Source organism: Lissotriton vulgaris, chromosome 1_1 (assembly GCF_964263255.1).
Source record: "Lissotriton vulgaris chromosome 1_1, aLisVul1.2, whole genome shotgun sequence".
NCBI classification, from domain to species: domain Eukaryota; kingdom Metazoa; phylum Chordata; class Amphibia; order Caudata; family Salamandridae; genus Lissotriton; species Lissotriton vulgaris.
This window is the reverse complement of record NC_141685.1, coordinates 1,492,822,165-1,492,845,613: the sequence shown is the minus strand read 5'-3', so window position 1 is coordinate 1,492,845,613 and position 23,449 is coordinate 1,492,822,165. Positions and strand designations below refer to the sequence as shown.

Sequence of the window (23,449 nt, the reverse complement as noted above, 5' to 3'; positions counted from 1 at the left end):
AGCCCTATGCGCCAGAACCCCTGACTAATCTTGCACCACCAGACTTGATTCAGCTGCCAATCCCAAACCTGATGGTTCCAGCCAGACTTTCAGGAGTGAGAGTTAGACACCTCCATTTTTTTTTTTAAATATATTTTTATTGCAGGAATTAGTACAAGTCACTCGCTGATATCAGATTGTAGAAACAGTGACAATGGTAGTAAAGGGACCTCATCAGAGAGTAATCGGTTTACACAGCCTTTCAGCCCACATCCCGGAGGCTTGGCGGCGTTTCTTAATATCCCACACAGAATAATCCGATCGTCATGCGATATCCGCCAGGAGTAATGCAAATCTTCGTCTGCTTTTCTAAATAACTATATAAAACACCCCCCCACCTCCCCCGAAGACCAACCCCCCCAGAGGATCCGAGCCAATCGAATAATAAAGTTACCTTTTCTATAGAAATGAAAGAGTAGCACTTGGCCTCTCCTGCCTCTCGCCACCCCCCTCCCGCCCATCCCGCCATTGGTGTGTTGTGCATGTGTCTAGAGCTAGCGGTAGGGAACCTATCCTATCGTAAAGGAGAACATGGTGAAAGAAGGTTAATGGGCCGGAGTGTGTGCATCATCATCGCTATCTGAGTCGCTGGAAGTGCTGTAATCGCGCAGGGCCTGCACCAATGTTTCCCATTCCTGCGCCGCCTCTAACATCTTCTTGTTGCGCTGCCGCCTTGCTAATTGGTACCTAAGGGTGCTTTCTCCAGCAGCCCATTTCAAGAATTCGTTGCGCCATTTAGTGCCCGTTGGACCAACTCGTGCTTTCCAATGTCTAGTGATCTCTCGTTTTGCCAGCAGTAGGCCTAGGTCAATAAATTTACTCGAGAGCTTGTTCTTGGGAGTGTGGGGGAACCAGTGCAGTATTCCAGCCGCGGCATCCATTATCAGGTCTCTCCCAGTTACCTCCTTGAGGGTATCCCCTATCACTGACCAGTAAGAGGACAGCACTGGTCAAGACCATAGCATATGTATTAAATTAGCCGCTGGCGAGAGTTAGACACCTCCATGGATCCAACTCCTGAGCTTTTTTTCAAGTGGGCATGCTTTAGCTAACCACAGAATGACACCAACAGTAGGTCTACAAACTATGAAGACCTGCACACAACGTCCTAATTCAAGGCTTTGGATGTGTTGCCCTTAAAAAACACAGAATTCCTGCTGGAGAATGAGGCCAGGAGTCCTGTGTGATGATGATCCTCCACTAAAGCTCAGCCTGGCCATTAAGCACAAGTCTTCAAGTAGGCATAGGATATCTGAAGAAAACAGTTAACCCTTTCTGGGACATGCATTCTGAAAAACCTTTGACATCACTTATCGTGCTCCCAAAAGCAGACTAATCTTTGTCTTTTAGAACATCTGAAAACTGTTTTAGTGCTGGCTACTTTCCTAAAGGATGAGAAATTGTGCTTCTACATGAACAAGGAGTCTTAAGTGTCTTCATATAAAGTATGAAAATATCTACTAGTCCTGTAACCTCTCCCTGATATAGAACAACTCCATTGGGGCCATGTGTACGGCACAATTTCAACAGATAGACCACCTCCACTTTGATGGGCAGTACTTGTTTGATCTCTCACTGAGTGAAGTCCTCCATTATTATTATTATTATTATTATTATATTCTTATATAGCGCCAGAATCGACCCCCGAAGGGGTATCTCCGCGCTTGCCTTGGGAACCCGTCCTGGTTTTTCCCTGTGAGATAGCCCCTACAGGGCATCCCCAAGGTGAAAGCCAGGCATCCCGCCGCGGGGGGCCGTTGTGGAGATTAAGCAATCTTAATGCCCAGAGTTGCAGAGTGTGAACCCATGATTAGGTCAGGCACCGAAGCGAGAATTATCGTGTCCATGGACATTTGAGCTCAAGACCCTGCCGCGTCGGGAATTGAACCCTGGTCCTGGGTCTGACCTCTGCTTCAGGGTCTGCCTGCTCTAACCAGTGAGCCACACTTCTCCATTAATCCAAGACCAGCACAGACAAGGCAAACCCAGTACTACCAAGACTACCCACTTTCTTTAAATGGCACTTTCTTATTAGGCTTTCAAGACTAGGATGACCAGTGGGGATTCTCCTATTCCTGAGGGAATCTGAGGTCAATGAGAAGATGTTTTAGAAAGAACAAACAAGCTCTGGCAGCTTTAACTGAAACCTAGAGGTTCCAGTGACTTTCCTGGAATCAGCCACCCTCCTCAGTGCCATCACCAGAGGCACACTATACCACTATGAGGAAAACATTCTCTCTTCTATTAATACTGGAGCCAGATAATGGGATTGGCCATCTCTGCAGTGAGTTGTGACTGTGCTCGACTGTTTTCACAGTGGCCTCCATCAAGGCCCTCTCGGCCCAGGTCTGCAGCGCAAGGACATTTTGAAGGAGGTAGAGAAGCTTCTCTTTCTAGGAGCGATAAAATCAGTTCCTCTCTCGGAAAAGGGACTGGGATATTACTCAAACTGTTTTCTTGTAAGGAAAAAGGGATTAGGGTTCGCATCCCATATTAGATGTGTATAAGGTAAACTATTTCCCCAACCTGCTGAAGTTCAGTCTGCTGACTTTGACTTTAGTTTAAGTTTGGGCAACTGACAGAAAAGTCAGTATTAAGTTCACCTCTAGTTTTGCTGCTTCACTGTACATCTCCTCAGGGCCATCACAATATCAGTTGTTGCCATCTTAGCATCAACAGGGCATTGCCTGCAAACTGCCTCGAAGCAAGACTTGGATTGCAGTGTCCTTCGTAAATGAAGTGAGCAGAGCTCAAATTAAACTTGCTACAGAAGGAGCAGATCCACAGGCAGGCACATATTTGAGTATTTAGATTGCATACATCTCGTGGAAGAAAACTTTACAGAATGTAGTGTTGCTGTGGCCCAGGTTTCTCCAACCTTTTCTATTCTGAGAGCTACTTTTGTTCAAAGAAAATCATCCCTAACTGCTATCAAATTTTAACACAATATCTAGAAACCACAACTGTTAACAATACACTAATGGAATGATCCCTGAAGCATTTCAAGTGGGGCTACCAGCAGAAATGTCAGACAAAGCATTATCAGTATGAGATGCTTCCACATGACTAATGAAATGAGAGCCGAAGCAGCATGTGCCCTCTGGCACAAAGGATACACCCCCAGCAGTAAGTCTCCACCACTCAGCATGAATGACTATTCAACTGTCCGCTTTTAAATATGTTTTAGAAATGCAACCATTTTGCATTCTTCACCATATCAATTTCTGAAAATAAACATATGATTTTTATCAAATAGTTTTTCCATTTCGGGCAAACAAAACTGAGATCCCCAGATGTCTTTACTGAAAGAAACATCATTTTCGCCTACGAAATGCCAGTTTTCATTTTAGTAAATACGCAGTCACCAGAGATCAGGTTGCCATTTCTATGAAGTGCTCACATGTTCAATTGCTTCAGATGCACAGAATCTGCTTCAGATGTACAAGCTTTACAATCACATGCCTTGGATGCTCGCCCTAAAGCCATGGATGCCTCAACTATGCAAATAATAGCAGAGGCACCACTGTACCAAGGCATGACATTGTAACTATCAAGATACTCACAGTACACCAGTCAGGCCATTAGTATATCAAATTTTGGTTTGTCCTAATCTTGCTTTGTCAATGAGGACTGCCAGTAAGCATAGCTAGCCCAAGAATCACCCATGTATGGCAAGGAAACAGTTAGTATGCCAGCACCACTACTATGGCATGAAAGGACACATGTTTTTGCCTATGATGGACCCTGTATAATGGGGAACCACATACACTTTTGTTGGTCCATGATACTAGGCATAGCATCCAGGAAGCAACCATGTTCATTAAGGAAACTCAAAATGCCAAACACACACAGACACACAAATGTCCAAATATGTATATAAACACACACACACACAATGATGCATGCATAGTGAGGCTCGTAAGTGGATCTCGGCTCTGACTCTAGCTTCTATTCTCCTAAGCTCCTGGGCTCATCATGCACCCAGCTCACACGCTTATCTCTGGCGCTTGATTTGCTTATTTTAACTTTTCATTGTGCTCATATGCTGGTATGTTGGAACGCCGAACAACGGTTATGTATCTGTTGGGAATGTTCCCAGAGCCTGGTCTTTAAATATTCCCTTGGGTCCTATCTGATCGTTGGGTTATTGTTGTTCCCTGTTGAGAAGGCCTTTCAACTAAACTAAAAATCCAGAGGCAATTCTTTTTCCTTTACAATCTGGAAAGGGAATTCCTCCTCTCTGACCAGTTCCAGTGTTTGAAGGCGTTCGTTTTCATATTGTTAATGGTCTCAAACAAACGTTTGTGGGCATTCACAAACTTACAAAGTAAACCACGACTTAGTCCTTCCCAGCCCTTGTGTGGGATTTTCTACAGTGGATTTCTTCATACTCATGACATAGAAGTGCACAGTGGTAAAACCATTTACACCTGCATTGAATTCTTCTGTGAATTTCTGACAAATAAATTAAGGCATTCAGTTGTGAATCATGTCCATTTTCACACTAAATTGTATCACCAGGAGACTGAGTGTACCATATGTATATGTCATTTTAATATGGTATTCTACTGACTATAATGTTTTGTTTTTTTTACCTCTTTTTTGATTTTTGTTTCGCAGCTCTGGATGGGAAATGCAGATTATATTGCGGTGTTTTTGCACGTATTGCTGCCGATTGCATTTGAGGTACTTTAAATTGAGTGAACTGTAAACATTATGTAGTGTGTGGACAGCGCGTGGTGCACATAACAGCCTTCTAGTTACGAGAGGGTAAAGAACATAAGAACCATATTTTGAGACTAATATTATGGACGAGTGCCTTTGCGAAACTGGTCTTCACGTTTGAGCACGCCTTAACCTTAATGGTAACATTGCTTTGTAAACTATAAAGGTTGGGGGGGTGGGTGGTTGGGGGGGTCTGTATATTTTTTAATGTTTACTTAAAATACCTAATGTTTGTAATGCATTACATATTGAGAACTAAACACGAAAAAATATTCTAAATTTAAATTTCACAGGTGAATGTTGGGGATAATGTATTTACATGTTTTTCGTGATGGTCACTGTTTTTGCCTGTGTTCCTTGTGGCTTCAAGCATTTTGAATATTCCATTATGGCAGGTTGGTGGTAGACCTGATACACAGTTGTGTGCATAGAAATTACACACCGCTATTCTAAGTACATATTACTTCTTAGATGATGATCCTCTAACTTTGGCTTCACTCCAGGCTATTCTTTTCGTCCCTTAAAGCCAATGGAAATTGCTTGTATCTTCAAGATTTTTGATATGTTGTGTATGTTTGTAAAGCAGACTCCTAGCAATTAGGTTAGTGCAGAGATAAAGGGGCTGACGGAGCACACCAGAGAATATAAAGAAGACAACAGTGTTTTCAGTTGTTTCCTAAATATCAGAAAATCAGTTTTTAGACCTGGGGAAAAAGAACATTGTTCAACAGGCCAGGGGCCAAAATGCAGTTCTTTCACGACTGCAATGGGTTACCCTGATGAATCCGTGTTTCAAAACTCAGTGTTCCCCAAGGGCGGTAGGACTTCATAGCTTCTAGAAGGAATGACTGGCTCTTGTCACGAATAACCCGATACACCTCTCACAGAATTTTAAATTGTATCCTGGCTGTTAACCGCAGCTGGTGAAGATTTCTCTGTAGAAAAGACGTGTGCCTTCCAGTGCCAGGGCCCAAGCAAGCTTCAGCTTCCACATTACGAACCATCTGCAAAATGTCCAGACAAACATGGAGCATTGCCATAACCTTTCTAGGATCCTACAACAGAAGCGACCAAAGTCTTAAGCCCTTCAGGAGTGAAGCAAGGTGCGACAGCATTACATCGCACCTTTATTGTCCAGCAGGAAGCTATGTTTCTCAAATATCTTTGAGAGCACTGCAAGGGCCCATGCTACGATTAAAAATGTGTTACCCAGGGTGTGCTTGTTTACCCGTGCCACGAAAGCTCAGATGTTTTTACTTCTAGGTTCCAGCCATTCTATAACCATCCAACCAATAGTTGTGTTCATCAGAATCCTGCAACCACCCAATCCTAGAAGGGCCCAGACGGCTGCCCTAAGACTGACTTTCATTGTTGCAGAATAAGCAGCTGAAAGCATGTGAGAGAGAGGAAGGGGGGCTAAGCAGAAGAAACAAGCCCAAGGCAGAGAGGAAAGGAAACCACGTCCTGCAGAAGGATTCTGAATGCAGACAAGGAAAGTTAATTAGATAACATAAAAAATAAAATAAAAAAGGTAATCATCCTTTCTAAACGTAACACTCTGTAATGCAATGTATCAAAAAATAAAAACAGAAAGCAGCCAAGGATCTTCCCATCATTGAAACGAAAAATAGTGATAAACAAAGAAAATTAGCACATCCTCTCATGCATTCAGAGCACTGCTACTTCTAGTGTTTCTTTGAAGCTTTGTTAACTTCAGCCATACAGTTGCCTGTCTGATTGTAAGAAAGGAAGGAAAGAAGGAAGGGTGATGGGTAGCATGATCTGTTCTTAGAGCCCAGCTGACTTGTGGCAACTGCTATAGTATTGTCACAATGAGCTTGATGGAGTGTAATGTAGGGACAGATGAGTTTGAGTTCAATAATGTAGGCATGCAAGACTAAACAACAATACATTGATGTGGAGTCTCACAACTTATGAGGAAGAAGATGTAGCTATCTGTGGGGGTCTTGCATGAGGGCCAGGGTTGTGCCTCCGTCATAGTGCAGCACAAGAAGCATAGAGGTAGAGGGAATCACATTTTTGTACTTAAATGGATTGGTGGCAGTTGTTTTACTCTACATACCAGGACATACCAGGACTGAGTGCAGTAGAGGTTTATAACTGGTGGTGATGATGAAGTCCTTGGTTTGGAAACATGTACATTTTGATCGACTCTCCAAGGCAAAGTGGTCATGAATATTTCAAATAAGGGTAGGATGCAAGTGTGTGTAAGTTTCCCAGTTTATGCCACAGAGATTAAAGCCTTCAAGTTGCAGTTTGGGGTTTCTGCCCATCATTTTCTGTTGGGCAAAGATTGCCTCTGGGTCGAGTGAGTCATAGTTTTTTTGGAAAGAAAGTAAGTCCGATTCCATGTAGTTTGTTGGGGCGATGCACAGGACCTTGAAACTGATTATTCTGGTTAGCGGAAGGCAGTGCATGGCGTCCACTGCTGGGGAAATGTGCTGCAGTTGTCGAAGATGTTTAGCTTTGGGTTCTGAATACTTAAGAGTCACGCAAACGGCAAGTGGATGCTTCATGGTAGAGAGAGTAGACATAGTCCAATCTTAAGAGCAAAAGTCTGATAGCTGCATGTAATCGACAAAGAAAGTCACGCCTGATCAGTCTTTAATGATGGATTAAGCTTAGCAACAATTTGGATCCGGGAGCTGTACGATGACTACAGACACTCTTTCTTAAGATGACCGAGGTGACGGGTGCCCAGCTTAATATTCCTTGTAATTGAGGGCTTCTCACATAATTAAACAATAGATGTTTTTGCCATCCTGCCAATGGTTTTCAGATACTTGTGGGTCGCCCAGTCTAGATGACGATGAGACAGCATCCAGGTGCTAAACAGACAGATTGAAGCAGCAGTTTAAGGATGATCTGCATGTTGACAGCATGATTGTAGTAGGTATGGGTGAAGGATTCCTCAGCAAGATCCCACTCGGATCAAGAGTGAATTGAGGAGACTCTGATCAGAAAGTGCTGCTGGAAATCGCTCAGTCCCTTCCAGCCAGAGGCAGGCTCTTTAAACAACACTAAAATCACCAGGAGCAGAGAAGAAAAAGACAGTGAATTCAGTATGTGCCGAAAGTTGCTAAAGTACAGGTAATGTAAACCTGCATGATGGTTCAGCTGTGTTGCAGCTCCCCCTTTCCTCCTGAGGTCGGCCTTTGTGCTTTGATAAGGTGTTTGCCAGTTATTCGAAATAATTGACAAAGCAGAGGCTTTTGGGGCTCAAACAGATGCTGTGATGTCACAGTGGCGTGCATGTCGCAAAAGAGCAAATATTTTCGGTTTTACAATAGCCCTCAAAGCCAACGTGGTGGCACACTCAAAGCAGTCGAACCCAGCTTGAACCACTATGCCCAGGTTTGGCAATGGGAAGGCAAGCATACACATATAAATTATCCATAGTGGCATATGGTTAACAAAAATGTAAAGAACAAGAAATTTCAAAGAAGCAAACTACACGATCCTTGAACTCTTTTTTTCCTCATTTTTTTTTATTCCACTATTCTGAGTGATTGCTTTGGCTGTCTTAGTGACAATGTTAATGTATTGCTGTGTCTTTCAGTCTCTGCATAAACCTCCAAAAATTTCGTTACTGTGCCTTATTCTCCAAATCCTACAGTGTACTCCATATTCATGCAGCTGCTCTCCTCTTATCTGAATATTTGCTAATCCAAAGCTGTCTTGCTGCACATTTAAATGGTGTTTTCACAATTGCTCTACTACTGTAGTACGTGTACCCCATCACAATCCCTGCTTTAGCCTGACCCATGATGCCTCTGCCTTTCAGTACTGACAGTGAATATCAGCTCCATGATCCTACAATAGGGGTTTTACAGGGAACTACTCTAAGACGAGTATATTATTAGTAGGATGTGAAGATCTACAATGTATTCAATGATCCCTTTTGTACTGTGAGCCTGTGTTTTGTAGTTGCAATCACGCTAAATCTTGTTTTCTTCTGCTCACAGTTTAATCCTGAACTGGTTCTGGTTTCATCTGGTTATGACTCGGCAATTGGTGATCCTGAAGTAAGCAAACCCAATATTAGTTTTTTATGTCTAGTTCTTGATTCTGTCTACAGAAGTAAAATATGGAAGTTCAGCTACAAAACCCACTTCCACTGCTGAGAACATAACCTGTCTCAACAATTAGCTTGAATGTGTAATGGTTTCCTGGTGTCTTATTCAGAGACCCACTTTGAAGCCATTGTCTCTGCATTTAACCCAGCAAAATAAGCAGCCAATTCAAGAGTAAGAAGTGAAGTTTTTAAAAAGGTCACACATTTAAATCTAATTTCTGATTAACATGAAACTTTTTCAGTGAGTTAACTTTGACAGAAGTCTTGTAGCTGGCAACCACGATGATGTGTTCACAATATTTGATCAGTTGGGCCGCTAGGATTTTACAGTTCTTTTTTTAATTCAAAGACTAAAAGTGCCAGTGCATTTGTGAGGACAGGCAAAGATAGCTGTGCTTCGTAGTCCAAACTATCTTTTGACTTAGGCATTTAAGCCTTTAATTAGCTGCTTTCTAATCACTCCATTGCAGAGTATTTCCATAGTTGATTTAATGCAAGATGAGTGCTTTTTACCTCATGGGCAAGAGTACTTTTTGGAAATGCATCTGAGTTTAGCACAGTAGTTTTATTCTACTGGGGAGGTACACAAGTTGGACATTGAGGTTCATATTAACTTGCTGGACCCCATGTGTGTTTTATGGGTATTCGCCATACGTTTTGGATTCATTTTCTTTGTCTAGTACATGTAAACTGAAGATTGCATGGATCCCTAAAGACAACTAATAATCTTATGGAGCTTAGACGGTCTTATTCTGCTTAGTCTTGCTTAAATTTTATATGGTTCTTTATATTAGTTTTTGCAAACAACACAACAACATATCTGACAGTTAAAATTGAAACATAATCTGGCACAATTTTTATTGACTAGCATCTCACAATGTATATTTTACATTCTGTAATCCAGAGTAAAGTAGAGCCCAATAGAATTGCAAAGACTTTTACGTAATATCGGATTGAAAATGTTCCAGCCAAGGCTCCCATATTCTCTTGTACGATTTGGGAATCCTATGGTTTGGCTGAGTTGTTCTTCTGTCTTTGAGCACCAGCACATACGCCTCAGTCATACCTCTTGTGTAGGACCTGTCTCTGACCACCATTGTTTAACTAGATCTCTTTTTGCCAGGAGTTCACTCAAGCACACTAAGATGGCTGTCTCTTAAGCCCCCAGTCTCTTCCAGCGCCCGCTAACAGTATCATTTTGGGTGAAAAAACAACGGGTTATTGTTGGACTTGGCCCTTTTTGCAGGGTCATCCCTGAACTTTTTGCCTTCCTGTGTTTTGTCTGACCTGTTGTTGTTGGTTTATGACTTTGGGCACTTTACCACTGCTGTTCGGTGCTAAAGTGCATATGCTCTCCCTATGGTAAATTGATGTATGGATTAGTGACTCCATGATTGGCTGGTTTGGTTTACTTTTCAGACCCTAGTACAGTGCACTGCGTGTGCCCAGTGCTTGTAAATCAAATGCTGCTGGTGGGATTGCAGCACTGGTTGTGCCACCCACAGAAGCAGCCTGTAAAAGTGTGTATCAGGTCTGTCATCGCAGAGCCTGTGTGCAGTCTGGTACTGCCATGTTGATTGGGCAAGTGCACCCGCTTGCCTGTCCCTAAAGCTTCCCTTTTCTGCATATTAGTCACCCCTATGATAGGCCCAAGGGCAGGGTGCATTGTAGGTAAAAGGTATGACGAGCCCTGATGTGTGTGGCATGTCTTAATAGTGAATTATAGCCATTTTCGTTTTTCACTATTGCAAGGCTACCTATCCCCATAGGTGAGAATGGGCTGTTTGATTATTACATCTTATAATCCTAATTGACATTGGGAACTAAGTAGAAATTCGAGTTTAGTATGCCTGAACTCAGAATGATAAAATACATCTTTTAGTGAACTTGGTTTTAACATTCTGTGTTTGAAAATACCACTTTTAGAAAGTAGGTATTTTATTATCTAACCATCCAAGCCTGCCTCTTCTAAGTTGTGTATTCCTTGTCTGGAGTTTGAGTAACAGGGGCTGGGGGATTACAGGAGACCGGGTGAGTCAGCACAGGGCTGAATAGAGCTATCTGCATGTAGATGGGTGGGAGGAGTGCACCTGGGACCTGAATAGGACTGTGCCTGCCTTCCACAATGCTGGCTACACCTCCTGTGGTGCGTCTGATGTCCCCGGCCCACACTGTCAAAGGAAAGAAGGAGTCTTGTCAACAAAGGGCTCCAGGACTGCACAGAACTGGTTTGGACTAGGTACAGGATCCTCTGCCTTCAGAGGACAAAGGATTTGCTAGTATAAATATGGAGACCCAGACTCCAGTGAACTAGATCACTTTTGGCAAACAGGAAGAAACCTTTGCTGAGGAGAGGAACCAGAGGAACTGAGGAAGAGAATATCCCTAAGCTGGGTGCTGTCTGGGGGATTGGCCTGCAGTGGTTGCCTGACTGCCAAAGAAAGGAGAAAGGACTTTGTGCTACTTTCATTCAACTTGTGAAGGATCTCCAAGGGCTTAAGATGGAGCTTGCCTCCTGCTGAAGTCTCAGGGACAACGGACTTCATCCACCAGCTCCTCAAGATTTCTTTGGAAGTGCCTGCTGTTGTGTTGGGCCTTCTGAGGGACTGCGTGTCGCAAGGAGCTGGATGCGCGACTCATGAAGACGAAGCGGGTCGCCACCACAGCCGCTGTCGTCATATCACTGGAGAAGGGTGTCGCTGCTGCCCCTTCGCCTCGCAGAAGTGGCTCGCATCACCGGAGAAGAGTGTCGCCGTTGCGTCAGACGGCATCTCGTCATCGGAGAAGTGTGTCGCTGCCGCAACCACTGTCGTCGCATCACTGAAGAAAGGTGTCTCCGCTGTCGCATCGCCGAAGCGTCTCACATCACTGAAGAAGGGTGTTTCTGCTGTCGCATCGCCGAAGCGTCTCACATCACTGGAGAAGAGTGACGCTGTCGCCTCACCGGAGAAGCGTGTTGCAGGGCCTGTCGCGGCTCAGAATAATCGTTGAGTCGCCGCACAGTCGTTGGGCGTGCACGCATCGTGTCGCATCCAGGAGAAGACGCCATTTTTGTTTCGTTGCACCAGATCTTCATCCCATTATGCGCTGCTAGTCGCATCGCCACGGAAGCACAGTAAGAAATAGACCCATCACCTACCCGCACTGAGAAGAAACAACGCATCCCCTACGCAGCAGCAGGGAACCGATGCATCACTGTTCTTGCGTGTAAGGAACTGACACATCACCTTCCCTGCCACACTTTCGTTGTATAACGTTATGCATCCAAAGGTAGATTGAACTTAAAGTGTCGCATTTTACTTCTATCGAGAACTAAGCTAATTCTACCATTTTTAAAGTACAGTATTGTGTATTTTTGTAGTTTGTGGTCTTGGGTAACATCTATATAAGAAATACTTATTTTTATACTACAACTTGTGTGGTGTCCATCTGTAGTGTTGTCACTGGGTTACTGTATGTGTTCACAAATGCTTTACACACTGTCTCTGAGATAAGCCTGCCTGCTTGTGCCAAGCTACCTAGGGGGTGAGCAGGGGTTATTTTAGGAGTGTACCCCTTATCCTGACTAGACGCAAGGGTCCCTATTTGGTCAAAGGTACCTACCTCTGCCAACTAGAGACCCCAAATCTAACAGTTATCATGTCACTTTAGGTAATGTTTGGAGAACTTTGTCCGTATACTTCAGTTATTTGGCATCGTCATATGATATGAATGAAACCTTTCATTTCCATCTGACACCTAGTGAAATTGACGATTGTTCTCTTTCATTCTCCGTAGCTGCCCGGGTGTGAAATATGCTCTATGTAGGTATTTAAATTACACCAGTAATCGAAATGAAATAGCCAGTTCACAGGTTGTGTATAATGTATTCCTCTAATGGGCATCGTCTATGGTGCCCAGGTCCTCCTCCCACTATGTATCTCAGGGCTGATAAATTGTATGGAAAATTATTGATAATGGAGCCATATGGTCTCGAGACTCAACTCTGATTTAGGCAACTCTGATTTAGGCATCCATCATTAATTGAGCCTATAGGGGGCTATATTTCATAAGTACAGGATACATCATGGGCATGCCTGACCTGGATTTAGATTTACAAAACTGTGATTTATGAACCTCGTTTGCTTCTTGCAGTGAAGCAAATGTCATCATGTCATACCCATCCCATAAATCACTTCTCGTTAGCCCAATGTGATGGTCATGGTTTCATTTTAAACAGGTGTGAGATTGTTTCAAAGCCCTGATCGTAGCTGTGCCATGCTCTCGCCACTGCCCTTTTGTTTTAGTGTGCTGATCAGCTCAAGAATACACATTCTTCCTCAAAGACTGCGTTAACATATTCAAAGGATTGGACGTGGGACACCATGAGAACCATCCACCATCTGTCTCAAAGGGGAGCATAAATAGAAATGTAGTCACATTCTTCCCAGGTCTGAAATGGATAAATGACTCCTATGTTTGCAAGCGCTCTGGCACCTTTGACTTATTGGATCCTGACCACAGTGGAATTCGAGTTAAGTGCAGTGAATGTGACTGAAAGGTTCCGTAACCCCATCATCAGGACTGTTTGTCTGCTGTGAAAATATGAATATGCTGGTCACAGGGCTCCCTACACCTTGAATACCCCATATGACTCCTTTTGGAGCACCATTGCTACCAACATGCCACTATAATTATCATGGATCTCTTTATTTTTTTTTTTTTTTCAAACTTCTGTTCATTGAAATGTTATGCATCATACCATTGAACACGGAGCCTCAAAGTCTCCTGCAAACCCCCCCATGCTAAAGAGAACCCAGTGACGTAAAACGCAGGAAATTCAGTATTATATCGCTAGTCTCAAAACTTTCCCAAAACAACATAACAATTGTACAACAATTATAACTTCCACCCCCTCCTTCCCCTGTGGAGGAGAAGATCTAGTTATCTTATCCTTGCTCCTTGCTCTATCCCGGTGAGTGGGGTGATCTCTTCCGTTGTGGGCTCTAGGTTGCCCCCTACATCCTGTCAGTAGGTGTTATCTGGGTTCTCTCCTAAACGGGACCTAGAACTGAAGTAAGTGTAGTTCCATCAGGTTAGTTGGGCACACCGTCAGCTGTAGAACCTTTGTGAGATAGGACACCAAGGGTTCCCGTCTGTACTCAAAATTCTATTTTTGATGGAAATATAGCGAACACTGTGTATGAGTTAGTATTATTTAAAAATCCTCTTTATTAACTACCAATGACATAATTTACAGCTATAGGGAGAACTGTGAATATGAACTACTCTTTTAATTATAATTTATGTGTTTGATTTCAGGGTTGCATGTGTGCTACTCCAGAGTGTTTCTCCCATCTTACAAATTTCCTCATGCAGTTAGCTAATGGAAAATGTTGCGCGGTCCTGGAGGTAAGGATTGACCATTATTTCTTGCAGGTACACAAAGACATCTCTTTGTATATATGATTCTCTGTTTGATTTTTATTGAATCTATGCAAAGCGTAAAATACACAAGAGATAAGACCGAACGTTGGCGGACACCACAGATCGCAGGGGCAGTTTAGAGTGAACGTTTCCGTATTGTAGTCTGTTGTTTTCTATTAGTTAATGCAGCTTAAAGCCCTCTTCCCCAAAAGCACACACAGATCTCTAGGACCTCTAATAGTCTGTGATGATTGATCGTTTTAAAAGCCACCAATAAATTAAGAGGCACCAGAAGACCCAACGCTATTATAGCATGTAGTGGATATCAGCAAGGACTTTGAGAGCCTGTTTCAGTGCTGCATCCACAATGAAAGCCTGATTGATAGGGTACCAGGAGATTGCTTTCTTTAATGTTTCTGTTGCACTGTATGACTTGACATTTCTCAAGAAAATTTCCTAGCCAAGGAAGATTTGATACAGACTGCAAAGTATTCCGACTGTTTGGATTTGCTTGTGGATCTTAAGACAATACATGTTGGTGTGTCGAGGTCCTTTCCCTTCAAGAACTTTTAACAAGTCGGCACCATAGATTAGAAAATAGCACAACATGTTTTTTTAGATGAAATGTCTTTCCGAAGTCCCAAAGGAACTTAGGTTAGCTTTGGTTATGTTGGACAAGTTTGTCCAAAGTTTGGTTGCATAGTGTCAAAGGATTGGTTGCTATTTGGCCACAAGAGTGAGCCACCACAATGTCGGACTCCCAGGAGTCCTCTACATACACAGATCACACTGCAACCCTACCTTTCCAAAATGGTGACAAAATTAATTTCACAGGAATTCAAGACCTGGGAAATAGATATGGGAAAGGTCAACTAAATTGAGCTGCTCCAGACTCAGGAAAACCACAAAGGACCCAAGCGAGCATAGCAAAAGGCTTACTAGTCTATCAGCAAATTGGGATGTCTTGCCTTTCCTGATTGTTGAAAACGCTCAGTCTGGTGTTACTTTCCAGAGACTGCCAGCAAACATGGGAGGTCTTGGTGAGTGGTCTTTCAAGCTGAAGTGAGAGAGACAGTGTAACAGTCAAAGACTGTAGAGATGGTGCATGCAATCAGCCTGCTCAGTGCTGTGCCTGGCAATCTGTTGATGCAGGCTCCGTGGTGTTAGGTGAGTAAGTTCGGGCGATGAGCTGCAGGGGATCCTTGTATCTAGGTACTGCTGGTGCTTTTCTATGCCTTGCCCTGGTTGCTACATACCCTGGGGTGTGCATATTGGTGAGGTAAGCGATCATAGAATGTGAGGAAATGCAGTAACTTTTCAGTAATAAGATGTCAACCACCGTCACAGACAAACACCATTTCAGACCACGTGGTTAGACAAGCAAACTAAGGGGGGGGTTACTATTTTTTATACAACTTGTTATTAATGGGATTGCAGGTTGGCCGAGGCTTGCGCCAAAGCCAGGCAGAAACCCCCATTCCTACGTCAGGGCAAGGGAGTTACACGCCAAGATAACCCTTGCTCACCCCATGGTAACATGACACGAGCAGTAAGGCTAAACTCGGAGGCTATGTAGGTGAAGTGTTTGCGCGCGCACCCAGCAACAGCACCCAAAGCCCACCACAAAGGAAACTCCACACAAGGTTATATAAAAAAATAGCCTTTGTATTATACCAAAACACATTAAATAAAAACACACACTTTACAATGTGCCAACAGACACGGGCAGAATTCACAGGTGATATATGTACAGGACAGGGCCACATGGACCACTGTCAGGAATAGGCACTTTTAGAACTAGCACTTGTAACATACAATATAAAATTACTGTAGCACAAAAATAGGAAATAGCGCACACAACCAGTAACTACTGTTAACAGGTAAGTACCACCTACGCAACCCTAACCACCTTAGGAGAATGTTCCGCAGGGAACCAGGACCTCACTAGCAACACCTGTACTATGAAGAAGAACCACCTAAGTATCACCATACATTTAGGGGTATAAGCCTGAACATATTACACATGATGCATCATAACATTCAGAGGTGTGGGGAAGGAAAACACATGATGCATAACCATACATTCAGTGGTGTATCAAAGAACACAATTGCGCAGAAATCACCTTAAGTCACCTCCTGTGACTGTCCTTAGGCCAACTTGCCTTTCTGGGGCTAGGCCGCCCTGTGTCCTAAAGTCCGGGGGGCCTAAACGTAGTAGCTGCCCACTAAGTGCTGGGCAGCTGTAGAACAATCATGGGGCCAACGCTGGAGCCTTGTAGGCTAAAAGACTGGGCCCTCAGGAGCCTCTCTGGCTCAACCAACAAGAAATGCCCCCTATGCGGGAGTCCCCCTCCTGGGGACTCAAAAGGGACAATGGCCGGAAATCGTACGAGTCGCCCCCCCCGGGGACTCTGAATGAAGATAGGGCCCTGGGGCACTCGTGGGCCTCGCAAAACAAATGGGGCGCTTTTGAGCCTCTCGGGGCTCTAGGAACTAATGGCGCCTTGAGCCTCTTGTGGGCTCAGAAAACAAATGTGGCGCTTTGGTAGGTGGAGTCCCTGCCTCTGGGGGACTCGAGAACAGCGGAGTGCCCTGAAACCCTCGTGGGCTTCGCAACGCTGCGGCAGGAGGGGACGGGCACCGGCAATGTGCCCTGACACCCCCCCTCTCTGTAGCACAGCCCCGGACCCCACTCACCGGTACTTGGCGGCTGGACTCAGGAGCGCGGGGTAGGCTCCCGGTCCTCCTGATTGCTGGGCTACGTCTTCTTCTCTCACTGGAGCCCTGCCTGCTCCTCCAGGCGGCGGCTCCTCTGTCAAGCGGCCAGGCTGCGGGCGGGACTTCTGCTTTTGAGCAACAGTCCTTCCGGGTTGCCGAGGGCAGCGCGGCGGCCCTCCCCCAGCACTCGCAGGCAGCGCTTCGGCCTAATGAGGGATGGGCACCCTCGAGGCAACAATCCCCTGGGGGCAACGCTGGGTGGGCACCGGCTTTAAAGATAAATAGAGCGCTCCCAAAGCGCTATAAATGGAAATAGGGCGCTTGGGCGCTAGCCGCACATGAAGCGCTCCCAGGCACTATAGGGGATAAAGAAAGCGCTCCCAAGCGCTAGAAGTATAAATAAAGCGCTTCCAAGCGCTGTGGCATCAGGCAGACCCCCAAGAAGCGCTCCCAGCGCTAGGGCAAACAAAGGTCCAGCAAAAAGTCCTTGTAGAGGTACAGCAAGAGAGGGGGGGCAAGGCTGGGCCCAGAGCCAGCTCACTGGGCCTCCAGGCAGGCAGTCCAAGTGGTGGTCCTCCTGGTGCCCAGCAGCAGCAGCAGCAGCCCCCCTCAGATAGGATCCTGGAAGAGAACAACCTGTAAGGGGACACAGCCCCTTTTTATACTGATAAATCCTTTGTCTGGCTTCAGGGTGAGGGGAAAAACCAGTCGCAGCTGGTTTGTGAGCACTCTTGATGTGCTCATCCCCTCACTCCATTCACTGGCATGGCTAGGGACATTAGACGCACCTCAGGGGGCGGAGCCAGCATTGTTTGGGGAAAGCCCAGCCCTATTCAGGACCCAGGTGCACCCCTCCCTCACATCAGCATGCTAATCTCACCACTCACCACCGGGGCAGACCCATCCAGACTCCTGGAGCCAGGCTCACCAGCCAGCTCCAGCCAATCACGTGCCAGCACACTCACTGCACACGCACACCCATGTCTAGAAGTGGCACTTCCACACTAGACACAAACACGCCTCACGCATCATTGCGCAGCATTCAATCACACGAGTCCGCACATACCAAACTCAAGCCTGCACACCTCACGCATCAGGAACTACCAGGGACACAGACATTCCCCATGCATTCCTATGGGAGGGCAGGCCAACCTTACTCCACGCACTCAGAGTGCACTCGCACTTTCCACTGGGACACAGTGAAAGTGAGCAGAAATCAAAAATCACTACCTCCAATTCACATTCAAAAAGCAAAAAGTTTAGGGGTGAACCTGTTAGAAGGGCCAAGTCCAACACAACTTGTGAAAACAAAAGTGGATGAAATGACCATATAATGTAACATTACAGTTGCGTCTGTAAAGTAGTCATATTGCAGAGCCTCACACTCTCACTTAAAGGTGATTCTTCCATTTGAAATACTGATGCCTGGTATCAGAACCCACTTCAGAGGCACACCGGGGCCACTGGGCCCAACTGTGATAGTTAACACCTTTTACTCCTGATGTCCTGCGGTCTGTCCTTCTATGGATCATGCTCAACTGGGTCAAGTGCCCCTTCTGCAGGTGTCTCTTATGGTAACTGTGGACTAGCAGTCAAATACTCCCTCGGGGGGAGGAGGGTTGATACAGGGTAGTGAAAACTACTCCTAACTCAAAGTGCACTCAGTAATGTCTAAAAATCAGTTTCCTGTCAAATACTTGAAGTATAAGAAGAAGTATTTCATTTCTAACTCTACACATTCAAAGAAATAATGACATTCTGTAAGCAACACCACATCCCCCCAAGCTTGGGGTTCTAGTATTTAAATGGCAAATCCTGGTCACACTTGTTTGCAATGTGATTGAGGGTATTCCCGTTTCACGTGGCCGTATTTAGCGAATGCTCACTAGTAGGCCTTACTCAAGAGTCCCCTGTGACTTTTTTGTTTTTATGAAATATTCAGAAGTGTATATGGTGTCACATCACCTTTAACAGTGAGTCCCCTGGCCCAGACAGGCCAGTTTCACGTGTTACCCGCTCCAACAGCACAGAAGCGTTCACCATTTCAGCGGGATACTCAACGGCAGGCACTTGAGCTCTAATCCTGTTCTGCAGAGTCAGGCTACTCGCAATACATGCAGCAGAACCAAGCAGCTCAGGCTCTGTACTGAGCAGCGCTGTTGGCTTCAGCAGTGATCGGAGATGCTCTCCGCTTTCGTCGACAGGGTAAGTTCAGTTGCCTTTAAGGCTCACTCAAGTCTTGGTGCTTTATTTAGTTTTTATTTATTTATTTGGATCATTTATATCGTGCAGCAGATGCTTCATCGAAGAGGCGTCCCGGCGCTAGTAGACATGCCAACAGCGTGCAGAAGCTAGGCACCTAGAAGAAAAAGCTAGACCCTAGAGAATACAAAAGTTTTAATCGCTTTACGGAAAGACAGAAGGCAATCAATACGGCGAATGTGCACAGGGAGGGAGTTCCATAGTTTGGCAGCAAGATACCGAAAGGACCGACCCCCTGCTCTAAGCCGCTTCACCCGGGGGACCACAGCAAGGAAGTTGTCGGCCGAGCGCAGCTGGTGTGTAGGTACATAGGGAATCAGCAAATTGGACATGATCTCAGGAGAAGACCTTTTCAGAATTTTAAAAGTCAGACAAAGTACCTTAAATTCAATCCTACGGGGCACAGGCAGCCAGTGCAGACACCACAGGGCACCCGTCGCAGAAGACCTTCTAGGGAGCCCCAGGAGGACTCGGGCAGCAGCGTTCTGCACCCTAACAAAACGCATAACTTCCGCCTTATTGGCTCCCAATAAAAGAGAATTAGCATAGTCCAGCCTAGACAAAATAGTTGCTTGGACTATCAACTGACGGGTGGGGGAATCGAAGAAACCAAGCAAAGGTCATAATCCTCGGAGGAGACCGAAGCAGGAACCCGCGATCTTCTTGGTGTGCTCTTGAAAATCCAGCTTGGTTTCAAACCAAACCCCTAAGTTTTTCACGGCCAGCTTAGGGGTAGGGGCATCACCCATAGAATCCGGCCACCAATGTTTGCTCCATAGTCCCTTATCTTTCCCCACCAACAATACCTCTGATTTGTTCGCTTTGAGTTGCAAACAATTAGAGGTCATCCACTGCGCAACCGCAGCAAGGCCAGCCTGAAACTGGGCGGCATCCCAAGAGTGGTCTTCAGAAAGGGCCACCACTAGCTGAGTGTCATCAGCGTACGAAATCAGTCAGACCATGAGCTCTTGCTACCGCAGTCAAATGTTGCACATAGAGGTTAAACAGGGCCGGGCTTAAAGCCGAGCCCTGCGGCACCCCCTGCCCGATGGCATGGGAGAGGAAGGGGGACCGCGACCAGAAATCATCTGTCCAATAGAAACGAACGGAACCACTCCAGAGCCGAACCTACCACCCCCACCTCTTCTAAGCGGCGCAAGAGGATCTTATCGGAGACAGTGTCGAACGCCGCACTGAGATCGAGCAGGATGAGAGCCGCAGTCTGTCACTCAATCAAGAGGGTACGAAGATGTTCACACACTGCTACAAGTGCGGTCGCAGTGTTATGGCCCGGGCGGAACCCATTCTGGGAACGATCTAAGGCGTCAATATTGCTCAAGTGGCCAGAAAGAGTGCTATTGACATGGGCTTCAGCAATTTTTGCGACCCAGGGAAGCAGGGATGTGGGGCGAAAGTTTTCTTGCTTAGCAGGGTCAAGAGTGGATTTTTTTAGCAGGGGGACCACCCTCGCAGTTTTCCAAGGAGTAGGCACTACTGCTGTAGAAAAGGAGGAGTTTAGAATCTGGCATATAGGTGACAGTAGCACAGACAGAGCATCTCTGATTTGGACAGGTTTCATAGGGTCAATAGGGTAGCCCGATTTGACCCTCTTACTCAGCGTAAGGAATTTGTCATGGGACAAAGGAGGGATAACAGCTAACGTAGTAGTGGGCCGAGGAGTAACAATTGGAGCAAAGTCCGTAGGGGCAGTAGAAAAGGATTTGTAGATGGTCTCAACCTTTTGAACAAAGAAGATAGCCAACTCCTCACATTGTCGCTCAGACGTGATACATGTTGTAACAGGATATTTCCGGGTTTTAAAATTGTGGAGTATTTTAAAAATGCTTTTAACAGGATTGTTGCGGGCCTTAATCTCCTTAGTGAGAAAGGCCGTACGGGCCTGATGTATAGCTTTGCGATAGCGCTTAATCGCTTCCTGATAAAGCTTTTTTGCCCCAGGATCATATGCCTTTCTCCAAGCGCGTTCAAGCTTTTTACAAGAACTACATAAAGCAGCCAAGGAGTCATCAAACCAGGGATTAGACTTTGAGCAACGGCCCTTCGACCATTTGGCTGGAATCAAAGAGTCTAGAGCTTTGAGTATCCAGATACAGAAAGTGTTATAAGCTTGCTCGGGGTCAGTTTCAAAAATAGGGCAGGAGGATGTCAGAATGGAACAATGTTAACCCCTTCCAAGCTGATGACGAGCTGGGCTCGTCATGGTGTAGCCTCCTCGTACACTGATGACGAGCCCAGCTCGTCATAAAACAATGTAAAAGTAAAATCGCCAGCACCGGAGGGGAATTGCCTTAGCAGCCATGGGGTTAAGTTTATGCCAACACCGTCTAAAAGTGGCTTTAAGGCTCACTCTAGGTGTGACCGTGGAAAGGGGAACAAAGAAAGTGACTAAAAAATGATCGGTCCAACACATCGGACTAGGGATCCCCACCATAAGAGAAGGGATGTTAGAGAACACCCGATCGAGTAAATGGCCAGCTGAGTGGGTGGGACCCACTACCGACTGTATTAATTGGCAGGCGGCGAAATCCGCACGCAATCTGCTGATATCAGGGTCGTTGGGGTGGTCAGAGTGTAGATTAAGATCCCTAATCAGGCAGAAGTTCGACGCCTTTAGCGACAGCGAGCCAGCTGCATCGATAATGGCTGCCTTAAAGTCATCGATGGCCCCAGGGGGGCGATACACTAATAGGCCAGAGATGGATGAATGGGCATTAAAGGAGATAGCAAAACGGGCGCATTCGCACCCGGCCACCTCCTCCTTTACATAGTTGCAACCATAACCGGCTTTAAAAATCACTGCTATACCCCCGCCTCTAGACTCCCTATTAAGAGTTAAAATGCTAAACCCCAGAGGAAGGGCGAGCCCAGGTTCAGCCACTGAGGCATCTGTCAACCAAGTTTCGGTAATAAAGAGTACATCAGGTGACTCGTCCTCAATAAGATCATAGACCTCCATATAACGTTTAACCAATAAACGAACATTCAGAAGTAACATTTTCATGTTAGGTCGGGAAGGGGTGGTAGGCCCTAGAGAGCGAACCCGGTCGCTACAGTTAGAACAACAAGAAGAGCCAACCTCAACAGCCCCTTGATGAGAACCACAGGATCCACAGCGCAGATTAATGGACAACAAGTGTACCCTGGTATAACTCAGCGCCCCTGCCTGGAGACCACCATCGAGTCTGGCGTCCTGGCACGGACGGGCGCAGACAGGCTTGCCTGCTGCACTCTTGCATAGCCAGATTTAGTGCTGATGGCCCAAGAAACTAGAGCGCAACCCCTGAAGTGCCCCCAAACACGGGTCCCTACACCCAAGATGGCGCTGGGGAGGGACGCCGAAATTTCTATTCCCGCCAAAGTGGCGAGATGCTGTACAGATTTTAAAGTGCAGGTAAGCGCCGAAGAAATGGGCAACAATTAAACAAACCGTAAAAGTGAATTTAGGCTATTTATTAAAAACACTGCTCCCCAAGGCGACAATGTCAAACAGAACAGATTAAGAAGCCTATAATAGATCAAGGCTACATGCACACAATTCGCGGCAAATTAGGTGGTGATTCACAAGTCAATATGGCCGCGCGCACGCCCTGCCAGCTCTAAATCGGCAGGCAAGTGCTGGTGGCCCAAGAAACTAGTCACATACTTTGTCACACAGTCACTTCTACGGTGGCCACCTCTGGCATACGGGGTCACTGCAATGAGGCGTTATGGGCTTGGCTCGGCATGGCACTTGATGCACGGCTTAGTCCTTGGCGGCCCTCTCCTTACATACAGGAGTCGCCGTAGCACTCCTGCACACGAGAATCCTCTTGGTAGGGTTCTCTATTGGACCTCGCTTCTTCCAGCGCTCTCCTCTTCCTCAAAGGGCACATTGGTCTTCGCAAGCAGGCATGTGCTGCTGCTCCAAGCTCCAGAGGAGATGGTCTTGGTTTCCCTGGGTGATGTCTCCTCACCCAGCTGAAAAACAAGCAGGCCTTGTCCCCCAGTCATGGTCACAGGCAGAGAAGTCTTGCAGAGCGTCCCCTTCTCACACAGCCCATCTGGCTGCTTGGAAGAAAACACATTTTGGGGTCTCGACCTCCCCTTCTTATAGCCCACCTCCAGTGACCAAATGTAATTTAGGCCCTGGGTCTTTGAAGTTTCTTGTTGGTGTTCTGCCATTTTTGTGGTGTACACTTTTCT

At 45.8% G+C, this 23,449-nt stretch overlaps 1 protein-coding gene across 2 annotated transcripts in view; it reads left to right on the top strand.

Moving 5' to 3' along the window:
- HDAC10 (histone deacetylase 10) overlaps nucleotides 1-23,449 on the top strand; it is a 502,554-nt gene that overhangs the window by 174,607 nt on the left and 304,498 nt on the right. For both annotated transcript variants that reach the window (XM_086967401.1, XM_086967398.1), the window contains 3 exons: nucleotides 4,660-4,725; nucleotides 8,751-8,810; nucleotides 14,162-14,251. In XM_086967401.1, the coding sequence (XP_086823527.1) occupies nucleotides 4,660-4,725; nucleotides 8,751-8,810; nucleotides 14,162-14,251 (216 nt within the window). The remainder of the gene's footprint in view (nucleotides 1-4,659; nucleotides 4,726-8,750; nucleotides 8,811-14,161; nucleotides 14,252-23,449) is intronic.